This window comes from Rhinolophus hipposideros (genome assembly GCF_964194185.1).
Source record: "Rhinolophus hipposideros genome assembly, chromosome: 8".
NCBI lineage: Eukaryota > Metazoa > Chordata > Mammalia > Chiroptera > Rhinolophidae > Rhinolophus > Rhinolophus hipposideros.
In genome coordinates, this window is record NC_138054.1 from 73,153,666 (window position 1) to 73,175,286 (window position 21,621).

Sequence of the window (21,621 nt, forward strand, 5' to 3'; positions counted from 1 at the left end):
TGAGTAAGAGCCTGTATGTAGGAGACACACATAGGGTCAAATGCAGGCTTTACCTCTTACTACCATGTTTCCCCGAAAAGAAGACCTAGCTATAATGCGTCTTTTGGAGCAAAAATTAATATAAGACCAGGTCTTATAATAAGACCGGCTAGGTCTCATTTTCGGGGAACCACGGTAGCTACTAAGCAGTTCACTTATATTCTCTCTGGCTTTCAATTTCCTCATCTATACAATGGGGTTAATAAAGTATCTATTCTCCCTAAAGTTATTTTGATCTTAATCTTCATAAAGTATGAACCTGAACAGGAAAAAAAGATGGTAAATAAGTGCCTTAGAGGTGAGGGGACTTGATTACAAGTTTCCCCAAAGCAAGGACCCATTCTCTAGATTCCCCCGCTCCCTAAAACCAGATTGGGCTCAGACAGCCAGTCCCTAGCTTCAGGGAAGAACAGGGCTCTCTGCCCATCTGACACTTACCCTCCCTGCCAGGCTGGTCCAGAAGAACCTCCTTCTTGGCGGTGATGCTGACTGCCAAGGTGAAGGCCGAGGTCACATAGTAGCGCCCCAGCTTGGCAAGGATGTCCACCCCACAGCCCTCCGGGAAATACAGGTCCAAGGCGGAGTTGATCACAGAAGCAATCTGATGGTAGGAGGATAGGGGAACAGTTACATGTTTGAAATGTGGGTTTCATGCTGCAGACTTGCTACAGCTCTAATTCTGTTTCTTGAAAACTTCTTTAATTTCAGGAAGAAGGACTTGGCAGCTGCTAAGTCCCCAGCTGGTAACTGAAGACAGCTGGCCAAAAGGTAGGCGGGAGACAGAGCTGCGTCAAGCCCCTTATGCTTGTGTAAATCACCCTTCTCAATGCCTGCACAGTGGGAAGAGGTACTCAGATTCCAGAAGCCCTGGTGCGGATCTTTCTTTCATAAATAACCAATCTCTTAAATAACACATTTTTTTAACAAAAATATTCAGAAAATGCAAAAAGGAAAAAGATCAAAATGACCTCTAATTCTGTCCCCCAGATTAACCTAATCATTGCTGATTTTTTGGAGTAGCTCCTTTGTTTTTAAAACAAACACTATTTTTTATTATAAACATGATAGGGGTGCGTGTGTGTGTGTGTGTGTGTGTGTGTGTTTATAACCTGTTCTACTCAAGAGACTGTGAATAACCTTTCCATCTCAATAAATGTTTTCATCATAAGGATGTGCCATAATTTAACCATCCCTGAGTGTTAGATGGACCATAAAAGTCCACTGGACTTCTGCGATGAACAAAGCTGCAGTGCTCATCTTTGAGGCTAATTCTCTGCATCCATCGCGGATTATTTTCTTAGGGTCAGTTTCTAGATGTGGATATTCCAGGAGGAGGCTCTAACTAAGGAGCAGTGACCCCTAGTGGTTGCAGGAGGGATTGAGATGACACATTTTTCTTGATTTCATCTCACAGGTAGGAAGGAGACAGGTGGACTGGGAGTGGACAGAAGGTTGGCTTTTCCTTTCCCTGCCCTCTCCTCTGATTTCTCATCAGCTCACCTGAGGGTGAACAGGGCCTATCCAGACCCTCAAAGAGCTTCATGATTTATGCAAATATGGCCTGGTTCAGCCTCAAATCTGTGTGTGGACTGGAGTCAGGCAGAGCCAGGTGTGCAGCCAGCTGTGCCATGGACTCAGGAAGTGACATAACTTCTATGTGCCTCATGTGCTCAACTGTTGCACAAGTTAATAATAAGATCCAGGCAAAGAGCAGCACAGTACATGGAACATGGGACCCACTCACGATTGGCTCCCGCCTACTGTCATTCTTACCCTCCCCGCCCCACCACCACCCCCACAGAGTCCAATGAGACACTGCTGGTCCCAGGGTTACCTCTTCGAATCTCACTTTGGCCCCCTCCACTCCAGGGAAGCTGCCACCAACGTCCAAGATGCGCATCCTATGGCCCAGCTCAGCGCCCATTTCAAACACAAGCCGGGCATCTGCGATGGACTGAGCATAGGCCTGAGGGTCAGGACAGCCACTGCCAATGTGAAAACTGGGGAGGGAGGAAGAGCCTCGGCTCACATGCTAGGCCCCACGTGCTACCACCTCAGCACGTTGGACAGACACATTGGACATGGTGCCCATTTGACAGATGTAATGACTGAGGGCCTAAGAGGTTAAATAGGTTGCCAGGGGCCATGTGGCAAGTGACGAATGGGCAGGAGTCTAGATCCAAGGTCCCGTGGCCTTTCATGCCCCTGCCATCCCTCCATTCTGGCCCTAGGGCTGGGCCTTCAGGGATGAAGGCCAGCTCCTAAGTCAGCCAGATCTGGATGTACCCTTCAGTCAGCAGTGTGACCTACCTGGGCTTTAGTTTCCCCACCTGTAAAGTGGGGATAAAACCCCACAAGGCTGCGGGATAATGTACATCAAACGTTTAGCACAGGGTCTGGCATGCCCTAAGTACAGAGTAAATGCAAGCTATGTTGTTAGGTCATTGCTATTCTTCCACATTCCTGCAAGAAGAGAGGCAGAATAAAGGTGAGGCCTACAGGCTGGGAAAACTCCTGCAAAGCCAGGTCCCTCCTGGAACCTCCTGGGACAAGACGTAGGGACTGTGGGGTTGAGGCAGCAAGACACTTCAAACCTTCTTTCCAAAGGACAGGCCCTCCTTGGAGGCCCTAGGGGAGGTCTCATACAGAATTGATTAATTCCTGGGTAAGAGGCAGTGGGCCTGGCATGGGTGGGGATGGTGGGGTCCCCAGGCACTCACCTCACACCTACCACATCGACGTGACTCTTCTTGGCATTTTGAAGCAGGTGTCTGCAGGATTTCAGTGACGCTCCAAACTTGAGGTGGAGGCGGCTCTGGGAGTGAGAGTCATTGGTGGCAATGCACAGAACCATCCTGAGGAAACAGGGCACCTCTGCTGGGTGGACCCCTTCCCCCCACCCACCTCTTCTCTGGATGAAGGGTGTGAACCGCGTGGCTCAGAGTCACCCAACCCCACAGGCCCGCTGACCCCTTCCTCTCCCTGCACAGCCAACAAGTCAACCTCCAAGTCCTACCCAATCCATTCCCTAAATGTCCCTGGACCTCACCAGTTCTCCCCTGGGCAGCTCCACTTCCCCTACACCAACCAGGCATTTCCAACTTTTCTTGTCTGTGGGGAACTATTTTTTAAACAGTCTTATTGATGCAATATCATGTAACACAGACAAAACGGAAGCTCCTTTGGATGAACCAGAGTGGCCCACCATTTGGCCTCCCCTTTACCCCAAAGCCCCTTCCTGGAATCCTCAGGGTGCCAAGTGACCAGAGAGCCTCATGCCGAGCAAAATGTCCAGCCCTGACCTCTTGCAAAGTCCGTTTGCATCAGGCCCCTGCCCGTGACAGGTGTCATTCACTATCTCCCTCACCTCTTGCACACGGTATGTTCCAGTCAAACCAAACTTCTGCTTATTCCCTCAAAGATCCCAAGTTATTTCTGACCTCCACGTGTTTGCTTATGCAGTTTACCCTGATATACTGTGTGTGCCCTCCCCAAATTCTATCTATTACTCAAGGCCCACTTCAAATGCCACCTCCTACGTGAAGCTTTCCTAAACACGCCCTCGCTCTCAGCCATGACTTTGACCTCCATAACACTGTGGGCTTTGCTCCGCCTGGGCTGTAATCAGTTATTTCTGCCTTTGTGCTAGTCATTCCCTGGCATTCTGGGTCCAGTCCAGGGGTACCTGCCCCAATCTCCTGTGACGTGGCTGGGTCTAGCGCAGGGTTCTCGGCTCCAACTCCACTCCTCCCACCCTCTCCACCTCCCCACATGAGTAGCTCTCTGCTTACTTGGCACTTGGATGGCTCTTCCCCACCTTTGTCAGCTCCATCTCGTTGTCAAAGCTCAGAAGCTGGACCTCATGCTTGGCAGCATACTTGATCTGTGCAATTTGCTTACAGGGGTTGGCGTAGATGATCTTACTGGCAGAGACACCAATACTCTGGACCAACTCCATCTCTGCCTGTGGGGTCCCAAAGGTGGTGGTGAGGAGGCACAAGGAAGCACAGATGAGGGGCAAAGTCATAGCTACGCATGCAGAGGTCGACAAGAAATGGGCCTCACTTTTAGACAACAGATATACAAAAATCGGGATTCATGTTGGTTCATTCTTTGATAGGCAGGGCTGCCATGTACAGTTGTGCATGTGGTGCACTGCACAATCCTAAGCGGGGAAGGGGTCCCACTCACAAAGAATACATGGTAGATTTGTATATTTATTACAACTTCCTGGTGGTAAAGCATCTCATTTGAACAAAATCAGTATAGTTAGTATAACAATTAAGTATCTTAAGGAAGGGGTACATTTTTTAATTCACCCAAAGGCACTACATGAACTCATGGTGGCCCTGACCACAGACTTCTGACACATTTTCCTGACAGATTTAAGTGTTTAGAGAATATTACTTGATGTACTAGAAAGTTCACAAAACTACAAGTATTTTTGACATAGGCCTGCTGTGTGCGTGGCACTGTGCTGGGTGACACAGCAAGCCCCTCTCCCCACAAGGCCTCCTCTTCCTCACCTTTACAGAACACTACTCCACCTGATTGCTGCATTCGCAATACAGACAATGACGATGATGGCAGCAGCCATGGTCATTGAGCACCTACCATAAGCAGGCGCCAAATGAGATGCTTTACATCATGTGTTGGCAAATTTCTTCTACAAGGGGCCAGAGAGTCAATACGAGTAGTTTAGGCTTTGTAGGCCGTACGGTTTATGTCATAACTACTCCACTGCCATTGTAGCACCAAAGCAGCTGCAGCAGGCAATGCATAAGTGAATGTGCGTGGCTGTGATGTAATGAAACATTACAGAATCAGCATTGGGCTGGATTTGGCCCACCATCCACAGCTTACCAACCCTTACTTTAGATTAACTGTTTTATTCACTCCTTCCAATAACCCCATCATGTGGGTATTAGCTCCATTTGAGAGAGAAAGAAACTGATGCTCAGAAAGGCTATGCAGCAAATAGGTGGCCAAACCAAGTTTCAAACTCAGGTCTGACTTGCCATGATTAAGGGAAGGAAGTTGAGAGGAAGCCACGCTAGGAGACATAGGACTATTGTTTAGCCATCCCGAGTTTGTAATAAGACCCTATTTAAATTTAGCAGCTTTTCAGCATGAAGTATTTATGTGCATTATCTCAGATGATGCTGATAACCATCCTATGAGATATTTATTGGCCACATTCTACAGAGGACAAAATTGAGTTCAGAGAGGTCCACCAACCTGTGGGTACACAGCCAGTTAGTAGCAGAGTGGGACACAAAGGCCTAACTCCAGAGCTGTCATTGCTGCCACCAAAGCTTGCTTCCAAAGACCCTGAGTCCATGTGTATATGAAAAGTGTTTTCGCTCCCTGCGTCATCACATGACGGGAGAGGAAGAAGCAATGCCAGCACTTTGGGGACCTGTGGTTTAGCTTTGATTATAAATATTTCAATAATGACCATTGTTGTAATCATCAGGGAAACACAAATCAAAAGCACAGTGATCCCTGACAGAAGGGCTATTATCAAAAACAGAAGAAATAATCAGTGTTGGTGAGAATGTGGAGAAAAAGAAAGCTTCATACACTGCTCCATTCGAGAGAGAAAGAAACTGATGCGCAGAAAGGCTAGGGAGGGGGTTGTAAACTGGTGAAGCCACTATGGAAAATGGTATGGAGATTCCTCAAAAAATTAAAGATAGAACTACCATATGACCCAGCAATCTCGCTTCTGGGTATTTATCCAAAGAAATCGAAAACACTAATTCAAAAAGATCTATGCACCCCTATAATCATTGCAGCATTATTTACAATATCCAAAATATGGAAGCAGCCTAGGTATTCACTGATACATGAAAGGATACAGAAGATGTAATATACGGAATATTATTTAGCCATAAAAAAGAATGAAATCTTGCCATTTGCAATAAAATGGATGGACCTAAAGAGTATTATGTGAAATAAATCTGACAGAGAAAGATAAATACCATATCATTTCACTTATGTGTGGACTCTAAAGAACAAAATAAATGAGCAAACAAAACAGAAATAAACACATAAATACAGAGAACAAATTGATGGTTGTCAGAGGGGAAGGAGGTTGGGGGCTGAGTGAAAAAGGTGAAGGGAGTTCAGAAAAAATGGTTGATAAAATCTTGATTTTTTTTTATTTTGTTAATTTAGCTCAATAAAAGCCTACTGGAACTCAAAAAAAAAAAGGTGAAGGATTAAGAAGTACAAACTACCAGTTATAAAATAATTAGTCACAGGGACGTAAAATACAGCATAGGGAATAGTCAAGAATATCAGAATAATTTTGTATGGTGAATGATGGTTACTAGATTTATCATGGTGATTACTTTGTAAGGTATATAAATGTCTAATCACTATGTTGTACACCTGAAACTAATATACTATTGTATGTCAACTATAATTTAAAAATAAATTTTAAAAAAAGGAAAAAATAACCATTATGATTACTATATGCCAGTCACTGTATTAAATATTTTGTATACATTCTCATTTAATCCTCATAATAATCTTATGAGCTAGGAAACAGAGGCTTAGAGAGGTTAAGTCCAAAGTAACACAGTTTATAAGTGACAGCTAGAATTCTAACCCAGGACTGTCAGACTTGAGCACACCAGCTCTCAGCCATAGTACTTACTATAATGGAGAATTCAACTTCGATCCTGAGTTGACAAGTATTTCTGGAGCACCCACTGAGTTGCCAGGCTATATGGTAGGTGCCAATGAAAACAAGTGGTGAGTAAAGCAAATAGGGTCTCTGACCCTGTGGCACTTTCAGGCTGGTAGGGAAGACAGGTAGGAACTAATGAACACTGAATAATGATGGAATTACAAATGGAGCAGAGCCATGAAGAAAAAGTACAGGATACTAAAGAGAATGTGGGATGGGGAGACTTGGGTGTAGGACTGAAGGAGAGCCTTCCGGAAAGTCAAAAATTTAAGGTGAGCCCCACAAGAGGCCTTGGCCAAGCCAAGATGGAAGGAATGTTTCTGGTAGAGGAAGCCCCTGTACAGAGATTCTGACGCTAGAAGTTGCTCAGCCTGATCCAGGTACAAAGCCTGGTGGAGTAGCCCGGGGAGGAGAGTACAGTGGAGTAGATGAGGTGGGAGGGAGTTGGCCAGAGCCAATGGGGAAACCAAGAAGGCTGAGATGGATTCATATTTTACCCTGCAAGTAATGGGAAACAGTTTGCAGGGTTTCAAGAATGGAAATGACATGGTCAGATTTGCATTTTAAATGCAAGGTCTAAATGCAGATCACGCTGGCTACCATGTAAAAATGGCCTGAGGATTGTGGGGAGACTGGTGACAACCATCCTGGGAGAGATGACAGAGGCTGCGCTAGAAATGAGGGGGAGATGTGTTATGGAGGCAGGGCTGGCAAGCGTGGGGATGTAGGGTGAGGATGTCTGCGGAGGGACTCCGTGCCCAGCAAAGCAAGGGACCCTTCTTGAAGGGAAGATCATGAGTGCATTTGAACACACTGGGTTCCAGGCATCCTGTTTTATTATCAAGTCAGCAGCTGGTTATATAGGTCTGGGCTGGAGATCAAAATGTGGGCGGTGGTGGCATATTGATGGCATTTAAAGCCACGAACGGAGATGGAGGAGATTCCCTAAGCAGAGGGAGCGTTTATAAGAGAAGGGAGCCTGAGACAGAATCCAGAGAAACTCTCCCTTTTAGAGAGTGGTAGAGTATGAGGAAAAGCTGGCACTAGGACCTGTAGAGATGTGAGAAGAAAAAGAATGTCTCCAGAAAAGGCAGAACAATATAGAGATTATGATGTCATTCCTGTCAAAGCAAAGCCAGTCCTACAACTTGGGTCTGTCTGGAAGGAGGTGTGGAAGGAGGTGTCGCAACTGAGAGAGGCACCCAGTGAGGGTGGGGCAGGTGCAGGCAGCATTCACTTTCATCTGGTCACTTCCGAAGTCTTTAAAGTCGGAGCACCTGTTATTGTTGAGTAGTTTTTAAAAGGCTATGTCATGAGAATCTTTCCGGGTTCTTTGGGGCTGGAGGAATCCTGAAACCGTGGATTACTCATATATGCTTTGAGACATGCTTTAGATGTTTTTTTCTGGAAGCCCTGCAACTACCCTAAAAATTGAACGTATTGCAGAACAGACCTATGGCCAATGGTGGCAGAGTCTACATAGAACTATGCTTCGTGGTGTTCTGGGAAAAACCTTTCGACTTGTTGGCGATACTATTTAGTATGGCTGTATGGGTCATTGTGCTTTTGAATACGTTGGGGGTGTTGTCATGTGTTCCGGACCATCAATGGAACCTACAATTCAAAATTCAGATGTTGTCTTTGCTGAAAATCTTAGTCGACATTTTTATGGTATCCAAAGAGGTGACATTGTGATTGCAAAAAGCCCAAGCGATCCAAAATCAAATATTTGTAAAAAGAGTAATTGGGTTGGGAGGAGACAAAATCCTCACTAATAGTCCATCAGATTTCTTTAAAAGCTGTAGTTATGTGCCAACGGGTCATGTTTGGTCAGAAGGTGATAATCTGCAGAATTCTATGGATTCCAGGTACTATGGACCTATTCCATATGGACTAATAAGAGAACGTATCTCCTTTAAGATTTGGCTTCTGAGTGATTTTGGATTTCTACATGATAGCCCTAATGGCCACAGATTTTCTGATGATTTGCAAACATTTGTTTTTTTTATTTGATTATTGTCTCCTGTTCAAGTGAATTTGTTATTGCCACTGAGACCATGTACTTTCTAATAAACTATTTGCTATTCAGAAAGAAAAAAGGCTACGTCATTAAATGGGGGGTTGCTATTCAATGAGTATCAAGTTTCAGTTCTGCAAGAAGAGTAAGTTCTAGAGATCTGCCATACAACACATTGCCTACAGATAACAATACTGTATTGTACACTTAAAAATTTGTAGAGGATAGGTCGCAGGTTAAATGCTCTTACCACCAAAAAAAAAAAAAAAGTTGAATACTGTTCAAAGGCCAGATGATATTAAGAGGACCAAGGAGTGTCCCCAACCAAGTCTAAATGCATCAACGTAGACAGACCTCCAAAAGCTGCTTGAAAGCTATTGCCAAACAGTACATAACATATGACCTTCCATTTTTTATTACCAAATCATGAACTATTTTATATATTTTCTATGGATCATAGTTGTACATATTTTGTAAATGCTATTATATATACCCACCAAACTCAAACTCATAATAGCGATTATCTCTGTAGACATAAAGCTGATGTCCTGTGTATGTGTGTGTGAATCCACATGTCATTTGAATAAATCAAAATGAAGGTTTAAACTGAAATGCTCACTAGATCCTGGAGACGCTTGTAGTAGTAAGAGTGGAGGTGGGGAAACGATGGAATAAGGAGTGGGTGCTAAGGGAAAGTGACAAGTGAGTGCAGACACACGAGTGTAGACAACTCAGTTTGGCCATGAAGGAGCAAGGGATGGGAGGAGGGGTGATGTGGTGTCCAGGGAAGGCTTTATAAGATGGAAGCATAGGGAAGAGACAGCAAGAGAGGGCAAGGGATTGGGGCAGGAGAGATGACATAAGGTCCTTGGGAAGGTGAGTGGACCAGAGCCCCGTGCAAGGCATGGCCTGTGCCCTTGACCCTGGAGCCTGTGTGATGAGCTTCTGTACAGCCAGCCCCAGCTCAAGCCAAGCCCTTGGTCAATGTCAGCCAAGGCAGTGTGCTAAGCATGGCCACCAACTATGGCTGACCAGGAGAGGGCAGCCTTGGACTTCTAAGAAAAGCTGGGCGGCTTGCAGACACCTCTCAGAAAATGCACCCCAAGGTCTGCGTGATTTCACCCACCAGGAGGGGTGACCTTTCCCAGCCCTCGAAGTTAGCATTTGTCACCAGCCTAGTCACAGCTCAGCCCTCCCCTCTCAGGATCTTGGAAAAGACAGCAGCTGTAGAATCACAGACCTCATCGCTATACTCAAGCAGCCACTTCCCAGTAAGTCACTCAACCTTGTGCCTCTTTTCCTTATACGTTAAATGCGTCCTCAGAGGATTGCTCTCAGAATCATGATAATAATAATTACCTCACAGGATTGTTGTGAGAATAAAATGAGATCATGTACCGAAAACGCTTGGCAAAGCGCCTGGCACAACAGAAGCATTTAGCAAATGGTAGATGCTTTTAAGGTCTCCGCTGATTTCAAGGACTTTCTAAGCCCTAATATCCCACAGCTCTGCCCTTTGGAGGTCAGCCCCTGAGGCTAGAAGTTTCCAGAAGCAGAGGACTCTAATCAGTGGGGCTTGATCCTGTTCTTCACCCCCAGACCAAGGGCGCCAGAAAAGGGGCCCCTTCCTCCTTGCCCAGAGCAGAGGCCCAGCACGTGCAGGAGAAAGACCTGGCTATGCTACCAGTAAGCAGAGTGCCATTGGCCCCATTTCCCCAACTGTAAAACGGCCAACTCTCTCCCTTTGCCCCTCACAGGGCTTTATGTGACACATGCACTTAACTAGGTGCACAAAGCAAGAGCTAATGCAAAGGGTAACAAGAGGGAGAGACTCATCTATCGATGAGAGCATTAACATTCGTCTCTGATAAAGGTTGAACTGCTTGTTCTGACTCGCTCTCCCTGGTGCACACCTGTCTCTCACTGGAATCCCTCCAGCTCTGACATCCTGCCCTGGCTAGCTCTCCTCCTTTCTCTCCCAGGAACCCTTTCTAGAACGCTCCTCACAACACCCAGCCATATTGCTGACTTCAAAGGGGCTTACAAGGGATATTTAAAAGGGTTCCCCTCAAAACAATCATTACTAACCATTAGAAAACTAACAGTAATGACAATTTCACAAACCAGTGCCCACCAGGCTTGCTCCCACCGTAGGGCCTTTGCACTTGCGGTTCCCTCTGCCTAGAATGCTCTTCCCTTGGTCATCCACCAGGTTTGATTGATTCTTTGCTTCCTTCAGGTCTGTGTTCAAATTTCAGCAAAGCCTTCCCTGGCCAAACCATCTAAAAGTGCTATCTTCTTTCCCAACATTCCCTACTTCCTTTTCCTACTTCAATTTTCTCCATAGCATTTACCATATAAAATACTGTCAACTTTCATTGTTTAACTTGCTTTTTAGAAAATAAACTCCATGAAGGACCAGCCTTTTTTTGTTTTGTTTACCTGTTAAATGCCCACCTGGAATAGTACTTGGCCCCACAGAAGGTGCCCAATAGATGTTTGCTAGATGCATAAATATATCCAAAGCTGTACTCTGAGGAAACTTTATAGCTTAAAGTGTTTTTCAAATAAGAACATGATGAAAATAGATAAACTAAGCATTCAACTCAAGGACAGCAGAGTCTATCTTACTCAACACTGTACTGCCAGCCCCACCTAGCACAGTGATTAGCGCATTATAGGAGCTCAATGAATAAAAATTTTTTAAAAGTAAATAACTAAAGTAAATCTAAAGAGAGCAGGAAGGAATTAAGACAATAGCATTAATCAAATTAGAAAGTCAGCAGGATGGACAAAGTAACAAAACTCTAGAAGAATTAGTTAAGAAAATGTAGTCGCACATTATTAAGATTATAAAAGAAAAAAAGAAAAGAAGAGGTTTTTATTTTGTTTTGCTTTGTCTTGTTTTAATTAGAAGAATACTATGTATACATAGCTTTATGTCAAGAAGTTTGGAAACTGCCATTTAAAAAGGTTACCCATCTACCCAGGGACACACAGGATTCCAATTTGGAACTTCAAGGCTGGCAAATTCCATGCTTGCTTCTCCCTCCCTCATCCCTTAAAGCCCCTTCCAAGTGAGTAGCCCTCCCCAGAGGGCATGGGCCAATCGTAGGTCACTCCTGCTTCCCCAGGGCCCACCTACAGCAGTCCTGTGTGTGTGTGTTCAGTGTGCTGCAAGGGTCAGTGTGCTGGTTGGGACAGCGGCTCACCTTGTTGGCACAGCTGAAGCCCAGCCCCAGCTCGGCCAGGACCTTTAGCACGCCCAGGCTGCTGTTGCACTTGACAGCGTAAAAGGGCTGAACTCGAGGCAGGCACTTCAGAAAGTAGAAGTGCTTCCTCACTATTGCACCCAGGTCAGCCACGAAGAAGGCAGCAACCTCGCCCTGCACAACAAGAGGGATGAATGTAAGACCCCACCCAGCTCCCTCCTTGTGCATGCCATTCCCAGTTCTCCCAAGTACCTGCCCCAAGTTCAGCTCTGGCCATGAAGCCACCTTGCTCTAAATTCTCTGGGGCTCCCCAAGTCTCTAGGACTAAAGGCAAACTCCCCAGCCTGGCATTCAAGGCCCTGTGATACTGCCCCAGTCCCTCGCCTTGCAGCAGCTCAAACTCCAGCTGCACAATGGATCATTTATTTTCCCACCTCCATGCCTGTTCCCACCATGCTCTCCACAAAGATTACCCTTCCTCACTTGTGTCTGGCAAATTCTTAATCGGCCTTCATGTTTCAGGTCAAACACCACCTCCCCCAAACCAAGAAGTTCACCCTGCCTTTAATGTTCCCACTGCATGTTGCACCTGCTTCCTAAGTATCAGAACTGGGTTTGCATGTCTTCTCCAGAAAAAGATAAATTCCTTGAAGGCCAAAGCTATGGCCTACAGCCCATTGCTTTGCACATATGTGTGCTCAAGGTAGCCTTGAGACAATCACTGCCACTGCAACCCCTGCCCGTGGACAAGTGGCCATCACAGATTTGCTGAGGACCAAACACGTATGAGGCTATGGGTGAGACCACATTACTGAAACCTTCCCTGGGACTCAGTTTTTCTTTATGCAATACTTTTTTTTACTAATGCCCACTTGGTGTCTGACATTATGCTAAGGGACAGAGATGACTAGACAGGCTCTAGCCCTGAAGGGACTTGGGTCTAGAAGAGAACAAACCCCTTACACAGTCACAGACCCATTAAATAAATGCTAGATGGAAATTTCTACACCATGCAGTGGGGGCCACAGAGAAAGAAAATACAAAATCCACCTGGGTAATCAGGAAAATGTGAGTAATAAAGAATGAGTAGAAATAGGTGAGAGACAGAGGCCGGGAGAAGGGTATTCTACACAAAGGAGTGATAACAGAGCACATGACATTACCGGGTCATACTAGCAGAGCAGTTCAGCCCTGATGAAGCATAATATATACCATGGGAGAAGCTAGCAATGGGGCTATGAAGGCAGAGGGGTTCTGACTTGATCCTGTAGGCAGTGGGAGACGGCCAAAGAATTCTGATTTTTGAGCAGGTCTATGATAAAATTGGTGAAAGTGGGATGAGGCAGGGAGGAGGTTGGGGGGCCAAAGACAGGCTCCAGATTCCAGAGGAGCACACTGGAGGGTATTTTAAGGAGGCTCAACTCACAGAGCTTGGCGATGCCTAGATGTGTGGGGGAAGCAAGGTCTTCCAGGTTTCTGACCTAGAGGGCCTGGTAGATGATGGTGGTGTGGTCATCAAGGCAGCGAATAGGCCGGGCAGGTTTAGGGACAAGGACCAGGAACCGGGGATAAAATGAGCCCAAGTATTGCAAATGGTAAGGATTGAATACCAAATACTAAGTGAAAGAATAAGATAAGTAACCCCAGGGGCCCTTTCAGAGGAGGCAGCTGGGCCTGCACAGGGAATGAGGGACCCAACCGGAACTCGCAGTCCCTCACCATGGTGGCCTGTGAGGCCCCCAGAGTGAGCTCCTCCAGCAGGTCTCGGGTGCTGAAGCCCTCTTCCACCATCACGAAGTCCGTTTCATCCAGGTAGCCAGCCATACTGAGGAAGAGCAGATGGTCTGGATGGAGCCGCTGCTGCGGCCGCCGCTGCTGCCTGCCGCCTTAGAAAGTATGCAACACACTGCGGGGAGCGGTGGGGGAGGGAGTGAGGGAGGCGCTGGCCTGGGTGCCAAAGGAGGCAGGCTGGCCGCCGCAGAGCTCCCTCTCTTCCCCAGGCCAGGGCTCCCAGTTCTGTCACACCCCGCCCCCAGCACAAGCCTGAGAACCTTAGGTTCACTGGGAAGAGTAGGGGCCATCAGGTATCCTGGACTGGGACAAGGCATTATATGCCTAGATATCACTTCCTCTCTGAGCCTGTTTCCCCATTTATAGATGGATGGACTGTTTTAAAGATCCTTTCCAGTTCTGAAATTCGGGTTTTAGTAAAAAGGGAAAGAAAGAGAGCAAGGAAACAGGAAAGTCTAGAATCTTGGGTGGTCAAGTTTCCAAGGTGCACCCCCATCCCTGCCCTGACCACGCCCACCTAAAGAGGGCAGAAGTGGCTCCGCCAAGGAGTCTCAGACCCAGAGCCGGACCGTGAGTTCGAGTCCGCTCTGTGCTATGTGACCTTGGATACCCCTGGTCCCCACTGGGTTTCACCGTTTGTAAATGGGGACGGGCTGGTCTTGGCGTGCTAGGATTCTCAGCGTGCATGGGGGCGCCACGTGGGCTCCCGGACCAAAGGAACCAAAGGCTAAGGTTCTGTCCCGGTGAGCCCTCCCGAGGGCAGAACCCAGGTCCCGGCCCAACCACACACACACATACACTCTTACCAAGCCCGGTCCTCCTCGGGGGCCAGAGCCAGGCGCGCTGCTAGGGGGGGTCGCCGGTGACCTCGAAACTTGTGCAACACCCCGAGGAGGAGTGGCCGTTGCGGAGCCGAGGCCCCTGCTGAAAAGAGGCAAGAGGGGCCAGGGGCAGGTAGGTCATCACTGGAAGCGAGGGCGCCCGTTCCCCGAGGCTCTCCGAATCACTCCCCGCACTCGCCTTAAAACGCATTTACACGGCTTCGGCCCATAGATCTCCCCAGCGAGTGAACCGGATCCTCCGCGCCTCCGTTCGCTCGCTCTCCCCCGCTCGGGCCCCGCGGCCTGCGCCCCGCCCGCCCAGCAGCCACCGACCCCCACGCCCCGCTTTCTGCGGGAGGCCCGTTTATATAGGCCCCGCCCAGACCCCGCCCTGGCACCCAGGCCCCGCCTCCCGGGCCACCCTCCTCCCTCCGTAGCCCTGGCAACCGGGTGCCGCCATCCCATTGGTCGATTCTGACATAAAGCATTCAGCTCTGCCAGCCGGCTCCGCAAACCTGAGTCTCAATACTTCGCGCTGATCCATGGTCCACCGCTTCCCCACACCAGGAAATCGGAACTGCAGGACCGCCACCACAAAATCCCGGGCCTCTACGAGGTGGGAAGTTTAGGTCTTGGATCTTGGATCTTAGAGAGTGGGCAGGAAGCCCGGAAGTTCCGTTTGCTCCGAGAAGCCTTTTTTGTGACTACCTCCTCTCCTCTGTCTGGTGAACTGTTCACTCATCCCTAAAAGTCCCGCTCACAGGTCATGTCTTTGCATTACTTTTCTAATAAAATCCTTTTTATTTAATTGCCTCTTCCAGCATCTTCTCTGATTCCTCCAACTCAAACCCCAGCTAAAATGCCTTCAGAGGGCCTTCTTGTAGTTTTTCCCAGCTCAGAGCCACCCCTCCCTTCATTCCATCCTCTGGCAAACTCCTATCTTCTCTCAAATGAAATGTGTCTCCTTCGGAGTAGGTAGGCATTCTCTAACTTCCCCAACTCAAAGTATTTCTTCTCTTCTATACTAGACAAACTGCTGCTCATCCATAAAATTTCGGGAAAATGTCACCTCCCCCGATTAAGCCTCCCATGACTTTCCTAGCCTGGAGGAGCAATGGAACTCACAAACACTTATGTTTGTGGGACTCCTCACTCCTTTGGCCCTGGTTACCTACAGCGTGAGATTCCTGTTGTTACTTTACACGGTTGTTTGGTTACACTTCCCAGCGCGTCTGTGAGCTCCCAGGGGCAGGAACTAAGTGCGTGGCTCCTCAGAGTGCCCATTGCCTGGTATAAAGAAGAGTGCTAAAGAGGATTCAAAATCTGTGTTATTTGAAAGCTAATTCAAAAATTCATCTGCAACAGTAATCCTATGAGAACAGCTAAGACATTCTTGAAAAAGAAGGAGGACTTCCTCTATCAGATATCAAAGTATTTTATAAAGCTGTAGTCTTTGAAACAGCATAGTGCTTGCAGAAAGAGACAGTGGTAACACAGAACAGTCTAGAATAGTCTCCCACATATTGGAGAATGTAGTACGCAATGGAGGCAGCATTTCAAATCAGTGAGGCCAAAGGGCTTTTGGTCTAACATATGTGTTCATGTTCCCTGTCAGGCTGTAGGCTTCTTAAAAGGCAGAGGCACTTCTAGTCCTGCCTCAGTAGCTCCCTAGGGCGCCCTGCACAACTTAATCAGAACATACTCAGAACATAGATGGTGTAAAGCAGTGACAATGGAGTCTGGAAGAGCCATTTTCTGTTCTCCACCCAGCCAGGCCACATGACTACTGGGTGTCCTTGGTTGGGTCATCCTGCTTAGTCCAGGGTCACTTGTGCCTGGCATGATTTGTCCCTGTGAATTGAGAGGGTTCAGACTGAATGATTTCTCTGGGCCCTTCCACCTGGAACCTTCTTGCTTTGCATTGAACAGCCTTTCAGGAGGCAGTCAGCTTTATAGGAGAGCTCATTTGCAGGTCCATGCTTTGAGAGATTTGTAGTTATTTACACCATAGTATGAATTCGTGACTAAGGTCCTCCTGAGAACAAACATCTACTAACCAGAACAGCCATGAATGAAACCTTGAAGGGAGCCCTCAAAAAAAAAAAAAAATGGCCGTAAGAGGAGGGGATGGACATCCAAACGAACTTTGGATCTACTTTTTTTTAAAAAACTATTCTTTGAGCTGGTTGTATTTAGATGTCGTGGTCTAAGACTACCTTACTAGCTCTTTTCATCAGCTAGTATCTAGTAGGCCCATAGTAGGCACATTCAGTATGCTTACTGCATGAATCAATAAAGGTAAGAAAGAATGAACCAGAATCTAGTCTGTCCATTTGTAATCTGTCAAGGATTAGTGGACTGGATGCAGATAAACTGGATTTATCCTTTTCCCTACTGGGTATGTTATATCACTGAATCTCCATGACAACCCTATGTCACAGGGGCTATAATTGTTCCCATTTTACAGATAAGGAATCTGAGACCCAGAGAAGTTTAGTAACTTGCCCAGGGTCACACAGCAAGTAGGGTGGAACCTGGATTTAAACCCATCTGTCCTGACTCTGAAACTTTATGCTTAACTGCCAATGAGTATCTGACCCCAGCTTAACAAAAGTCTGGCCCCAGCTTAGCAAAAGTCACGCAGTCATCCTGCTGGCATCCAGCCCAAAGATTGGCAGTCCCTCTCCTGTCAGTCTCTCATGCCACTGTTATCCATGGATGCTGTGTAGAGCCCTTATGAACATGTTGCTGAAACAGAACAAAGAGTCTCTGACCTCTGGCCAGGATCATGTCAGTCAATTTCAACCCATTCTTCCTAAACCAATCATAATTATAGTTGCAAACATTGTAATAATAAAAATATCTTATGTGTGCATAGAGCTGGAGAGTTTGCAAAATACTTTCCTGTTGATCATGTCATTCAGGATTCCCAATACCTCATGGGACTGGATGTCAGTTAAATTTAGGTTAGGCTGAGGAACATAGAAAAGACAAAACTAACAGAGCCATAAACAAACATAGGTTTATTCTACCACGTATACAAGTATTGCATATAACACTGGAGGTAAACAGTCAAAGTCTGGTGTGACAGCTCCACAAAGTCTTCAGGAACCAAGATACCTCCTCTCAACTCTGCCATCCTCAGCTCCAAGCTTTTAGCCTCGTGGTTCAAAATGGCTGCTGAAACTCCAGCCACATTCCCAGAGCTAATATTTAACCAATATACAGTGTGACTAGACGAATTGTTCATGGTCAGTATCCTTTCTGATTGATCAGTGCCCAGCTCCACACTGATTATTAAAGATTTTAAACATGAACCGGGCACATTCCAGGCAGCAGGAAGCCTCCCTGTAAGCAGCCATCCCCCAATACCACCTGTGTTAATTTCCTAGGGCTTTTGTAGCAAAGTCCCAAAAACTGGGTAGCTTAAAACAGTTCTGGAGGCTAGAAGTCCAAAAAAGGTGTCAGCAGGGCCATGCTCCCTCTGACTCTTTCAGGGGAGAATCCTTCCTTGCTTCTACTTCTGGGGTTTGCTGGTTATCCTTGATATTCCTTGGTTTATAGATGCAAACTTCCAGTCATATAGCTGTCTTCTCCGTATCTGTCTTCACATCTTCTTTCCTGTGTCTGTGTCTGTATTCAAATTTCCTTTTTCAATAAAGACTCTAGTCATGTTGGATTAGGGCCCATCTGAACGACTTCATTTTAAATTGATTACCTCTGTAAAGGCCCGATTGCAAATAAATTCACATTCTGTGGTATTGGGGATTAGGACTTTAACACATCTTTTTGGGGGACACAATTCAACCCATACCACCAGTCAACACTTTCTTTCATATCATTGGCCAAAACAGATACATGGTGTCACCTAGCTGTGAGGGGAATGGGAAGACAAAATCTGTAGTTGGGTACATTGTTGCTACCTCCAACCCCCAGTAAAGTCAAAATATTAAAGAAGAAAGGGAGACTGAATACTGCATGGATACTGGCAGTCTCTGACACAAGTAGGAAAGGTTATTTCCCCCTTTTAAAGATCAGTATACCAGTTCAGAATAATCATGGGATTTACTCCATAGGGTGAGATGGACAGAGAAGGAAATAACCAATTATTGAGCACCTATTGTATGATAGGCACTATGCTAAATGCTTACAAACACGTGATTGCATTTAATCTTTAGACAACCCTGACAGGCATTGTCAGCCCCATTTTACAGATGAGGACATAGGGGTTAAACCCTTTGTCGAGGGTGACACAGCTAGTAAGCAGCAGAGCTAGGACTTAACCCTAGTCTGACTAACTTTATGCCTGTAAGATGGGCCCTAGGGATGAGGTTATGAAGCCAGAACAAAGAATGCTGAGACCAGGCCAAGAGCAAATAGCAGGAGACCTGAGAAAGGTGGGAACTCAGAGTCAAATACAAGATGAACTAGCAGACAGGGCAACACCCCGAAGTCAGCACTGCAAATTCCCTACATGCATCAGGGACCCTGAAGAAACCAGAAACCAGAAGCTGAAAGCAGCCTCAGGCATTATAAGGTCAGCGCTGTCCTCAAGTTAAGGGTGGGCATTAATAATAACAGTAGCCACCATTTATTGAGCATCTACTATGCTCGATATTATTCTATTACAGGCTTAATAATAATAATAACTACTAAGATTGCCAGAGAACTTAACTATCACGCAGTCTTGTTGAGATACATAACCTTTAGCCTCACAAGAATCCTATGAGGTCTGTGCTATTAGTCTTCCCCGGGGAGGAAATAAGCTAGAGAAGCTACCTGCTCAAGGTCACACAGCTAGTGAGTGTCACTGCTATGCTACATACATTTCCTCCATCCTCACAACAAGCCTGTAAGGTGGGAATTATTACTCTCGTTTCACAATGGAGGACTCTGAGGCCCAGAGAGGCCAAGTGATTTGCCCAAGATCACACAGCTGGCAAGTGGTGGAGCCTGGACTCAAACTCAGGGCTGTGCACTGGTGAGGAACTTGAAATGGTACAAGCCAGGGTCATGTTGGAGCAGATCCTGAACCTCAACCTTTGGCACCCTGAATTCTAGTTATTAGTGAGGTATCTGTGTCCCCTGGCACAGAAGCAGGCAGAACAGAGGCCGGTCTATGCCTCGGAACCCAGCCTAAGACTCGGCACCGAGGAGACAAAACTCAAGTGTGTTGATTGAAATGTGGGATTAGAGACACAACTCTTCCCTAGACAGACAAGATCCTAAGATGCTGAATTGGGTGGTTTGGATTTCTTTATTTTATTTTCACTTTCTTTTAGGCTGAATGCAAATGTGAAAAAATAATAGTGTGAAACAATTAAGAAATTCACACACTTTCTCTCAAGCCAGACCTGAGTCATTTCTGACAAATGTGATAAGAATACAAACACCAACAACAAACTAAAGAACTACTCAGCTGAAATTCTCACTTTCTCCAGCAGCTGTATCCAGACTCACCTGGGAGTTTAATGGAAAAGGCTGTTGACTCTTCTGTATTCCCCAACGGTTCTCAGAGGGGTAGGCATCAGAATCACCTGAAGACTAATTAAAACAGATTTCTGGGCCCCACCCCAGAGTTACTGATTCAGTAAGCCTGAGAATATGCATCTCTAGCAAGTTCCCAGGTAATGCTGATGCTGCCGGCCCAGGAACCACACATTTTGAGAATCTCTGGCTTAAACACACTTGAAGCACAGCAGGCAAAGAGGTCAAAGCTGGGTACCATTGAAATTAGGGATAAGGCTCTCACCCCCAGGCCCTCTCTGGCAGGCAGGTAAGGTGGGGCAAAAACCAACCTGGGCTGAATGGCTGTACTGTCTCTAGACAATAAGAGAATAAACTGCCAGGGTATATACGAGTACAATTCAATTCATCTCCTGGGGCAATCCTCCCTGGCTGTGTGACTTTGGCAAAGTTTTTTATCTTGTGTGAGACTCCCTTTCCGCATCTGTAACATGGCCACCTTAAGAGTACCTACTTCTTAGAATTGGTGCAAGGAGTTCGTGGGCATGTAAAAGCTCTTGCCCAGTGCTTGGCACGTACATTAGTAAATGCATTGTAAGTGGTAGCTACTTGTCTTATTACCCTGAGCCGGGGTGCAGAGGGCCAGAGAAAATCCAGCAATAGGTCCGAGGGATACTGCTGGGGGCAGGATGGGAAAAGCAGCCCCACTGGGAGGTTTGGAGAACTGAGCTGAGGAACACCCAGCAGGGGTCAGAGGCTCAGGAAGAGGGTCACGCAAGACTGACCCAAAGGGCCTCTTTCTAAATTGCTGCTGTAGTCATGTTCTCCTGTAAACTGCTCACTCACCCCAAGGAAAAGTGGAGCCAGGCAGCCTTGTCTGTACCTCCACGCTCTGTGTTCCCTTCCCCCCACTGCTGACTGAACCACACTGCATCCATATGCCTCCAGTTATCTGGCCAGTCAGAGACACAGAGACTGTGATCAGGTGACAGGTCAGCGCCAGGGTGAGTGGAATTCATTCCAGAAGGAGCCAGAGTGTTTGCCTCTGTCTCTGAGGCTTCCAGCCATGCTGGGTGTCTGTGAGAGACCCGGGGGCCACATAGCAGTCCTCAATAATGTGGACACCAAACCTTCTCCTTTTGGAAGGCACAGCTGTCACTGCCTCTGCATTCTGTTGGTTGAAGTGGTCACAGAGCTGTCCCAGATTCATTGTGGGATGGGACTATACAAGGGATGAATACTGGGAGCCCTGATTCATTGGGAGCCAACTTTGGAGACTAGCTGCCACAAAATCCATTCAGGCTCTACACATCTCCTGTCCCCGCTCTAAGTCATCATCATCATCTTTAGCCCAGAGATCTGTAATAATGTTCTAAGTAATCCTCCTGTACTACTCTTACCTCTTGCCAATCTAGTCCCCACACTGCCACCAGAGTGTTCTTGTCAAAATGCAAATTAAGCCAATCCCTATTCAAACCCCCCACAATGACTCCCCATTACTCCTGGGACAATGGCCCAGATCCTTAAAAAGCCTGTGCAGCCCTCCATCAGGGACCCAGCTCCAGCTTCATTTCTGTC

General features: G+C 46.7%; 1 protein-coding gene and 1 pseudogene across 15 annotated transcripts in view; one reads left to right on the plus strand and one right to left on the minus strand.

Annotated features, from left to right (window-relative positions):
- AZIN2 (antizyme inhibitor 2) overlaps window positions 1–14,958 on the minus strand; it is a 31,131-nt gene extending 16,173 nt beyond the window's left edge. For 9 of the 14 annotated variants that reach the window (XR_013993778.1, XM_081056045.1, XM_081056046.1 and 6 more), the window contains exons 1-8: window positions 14,777–14,958; window positions 14,563–14,680; window positions 13,685–13,871; window positions 11,966–12,139; window positions 3,831–4,003; window positions 2,760–2,894; window positions 1,874–2,039; window positions 478–640 (exon numbers count right to left, since the gene is read on the minus strand). Coding sequence is in view for 13 of the 14 variants with exons in the window: in XM_081056045.1 (XP_080912171.1) it covers window positions 478–640; window positions 1,874–2,039; window positions 2,760–2,894; window positions 3,831–4,003; window positions 11,966–12,139; window positions 13,685–13,789 (916 nt within the window). In the remaining variant the exon portion in view is untranslated. The other 5 variants (XM_081056047.1, XM_081056044.1, XM_081056036.1 and 2 more) reach the window with 4 other exon arrangements.
- On the plus strand, window positions 8,131–8,749 carry LOC308500934 (mitochondrial inner membrane protease subunit 1-like; annotated as a pseudogene). The gene has a single exon. The product of its transcript is annotated as a mitochondrial inner membrane protease subunit 1-like (transcript).
- Window positions 14,959–21,621: the final 6,663 nt, after the last annotated feature.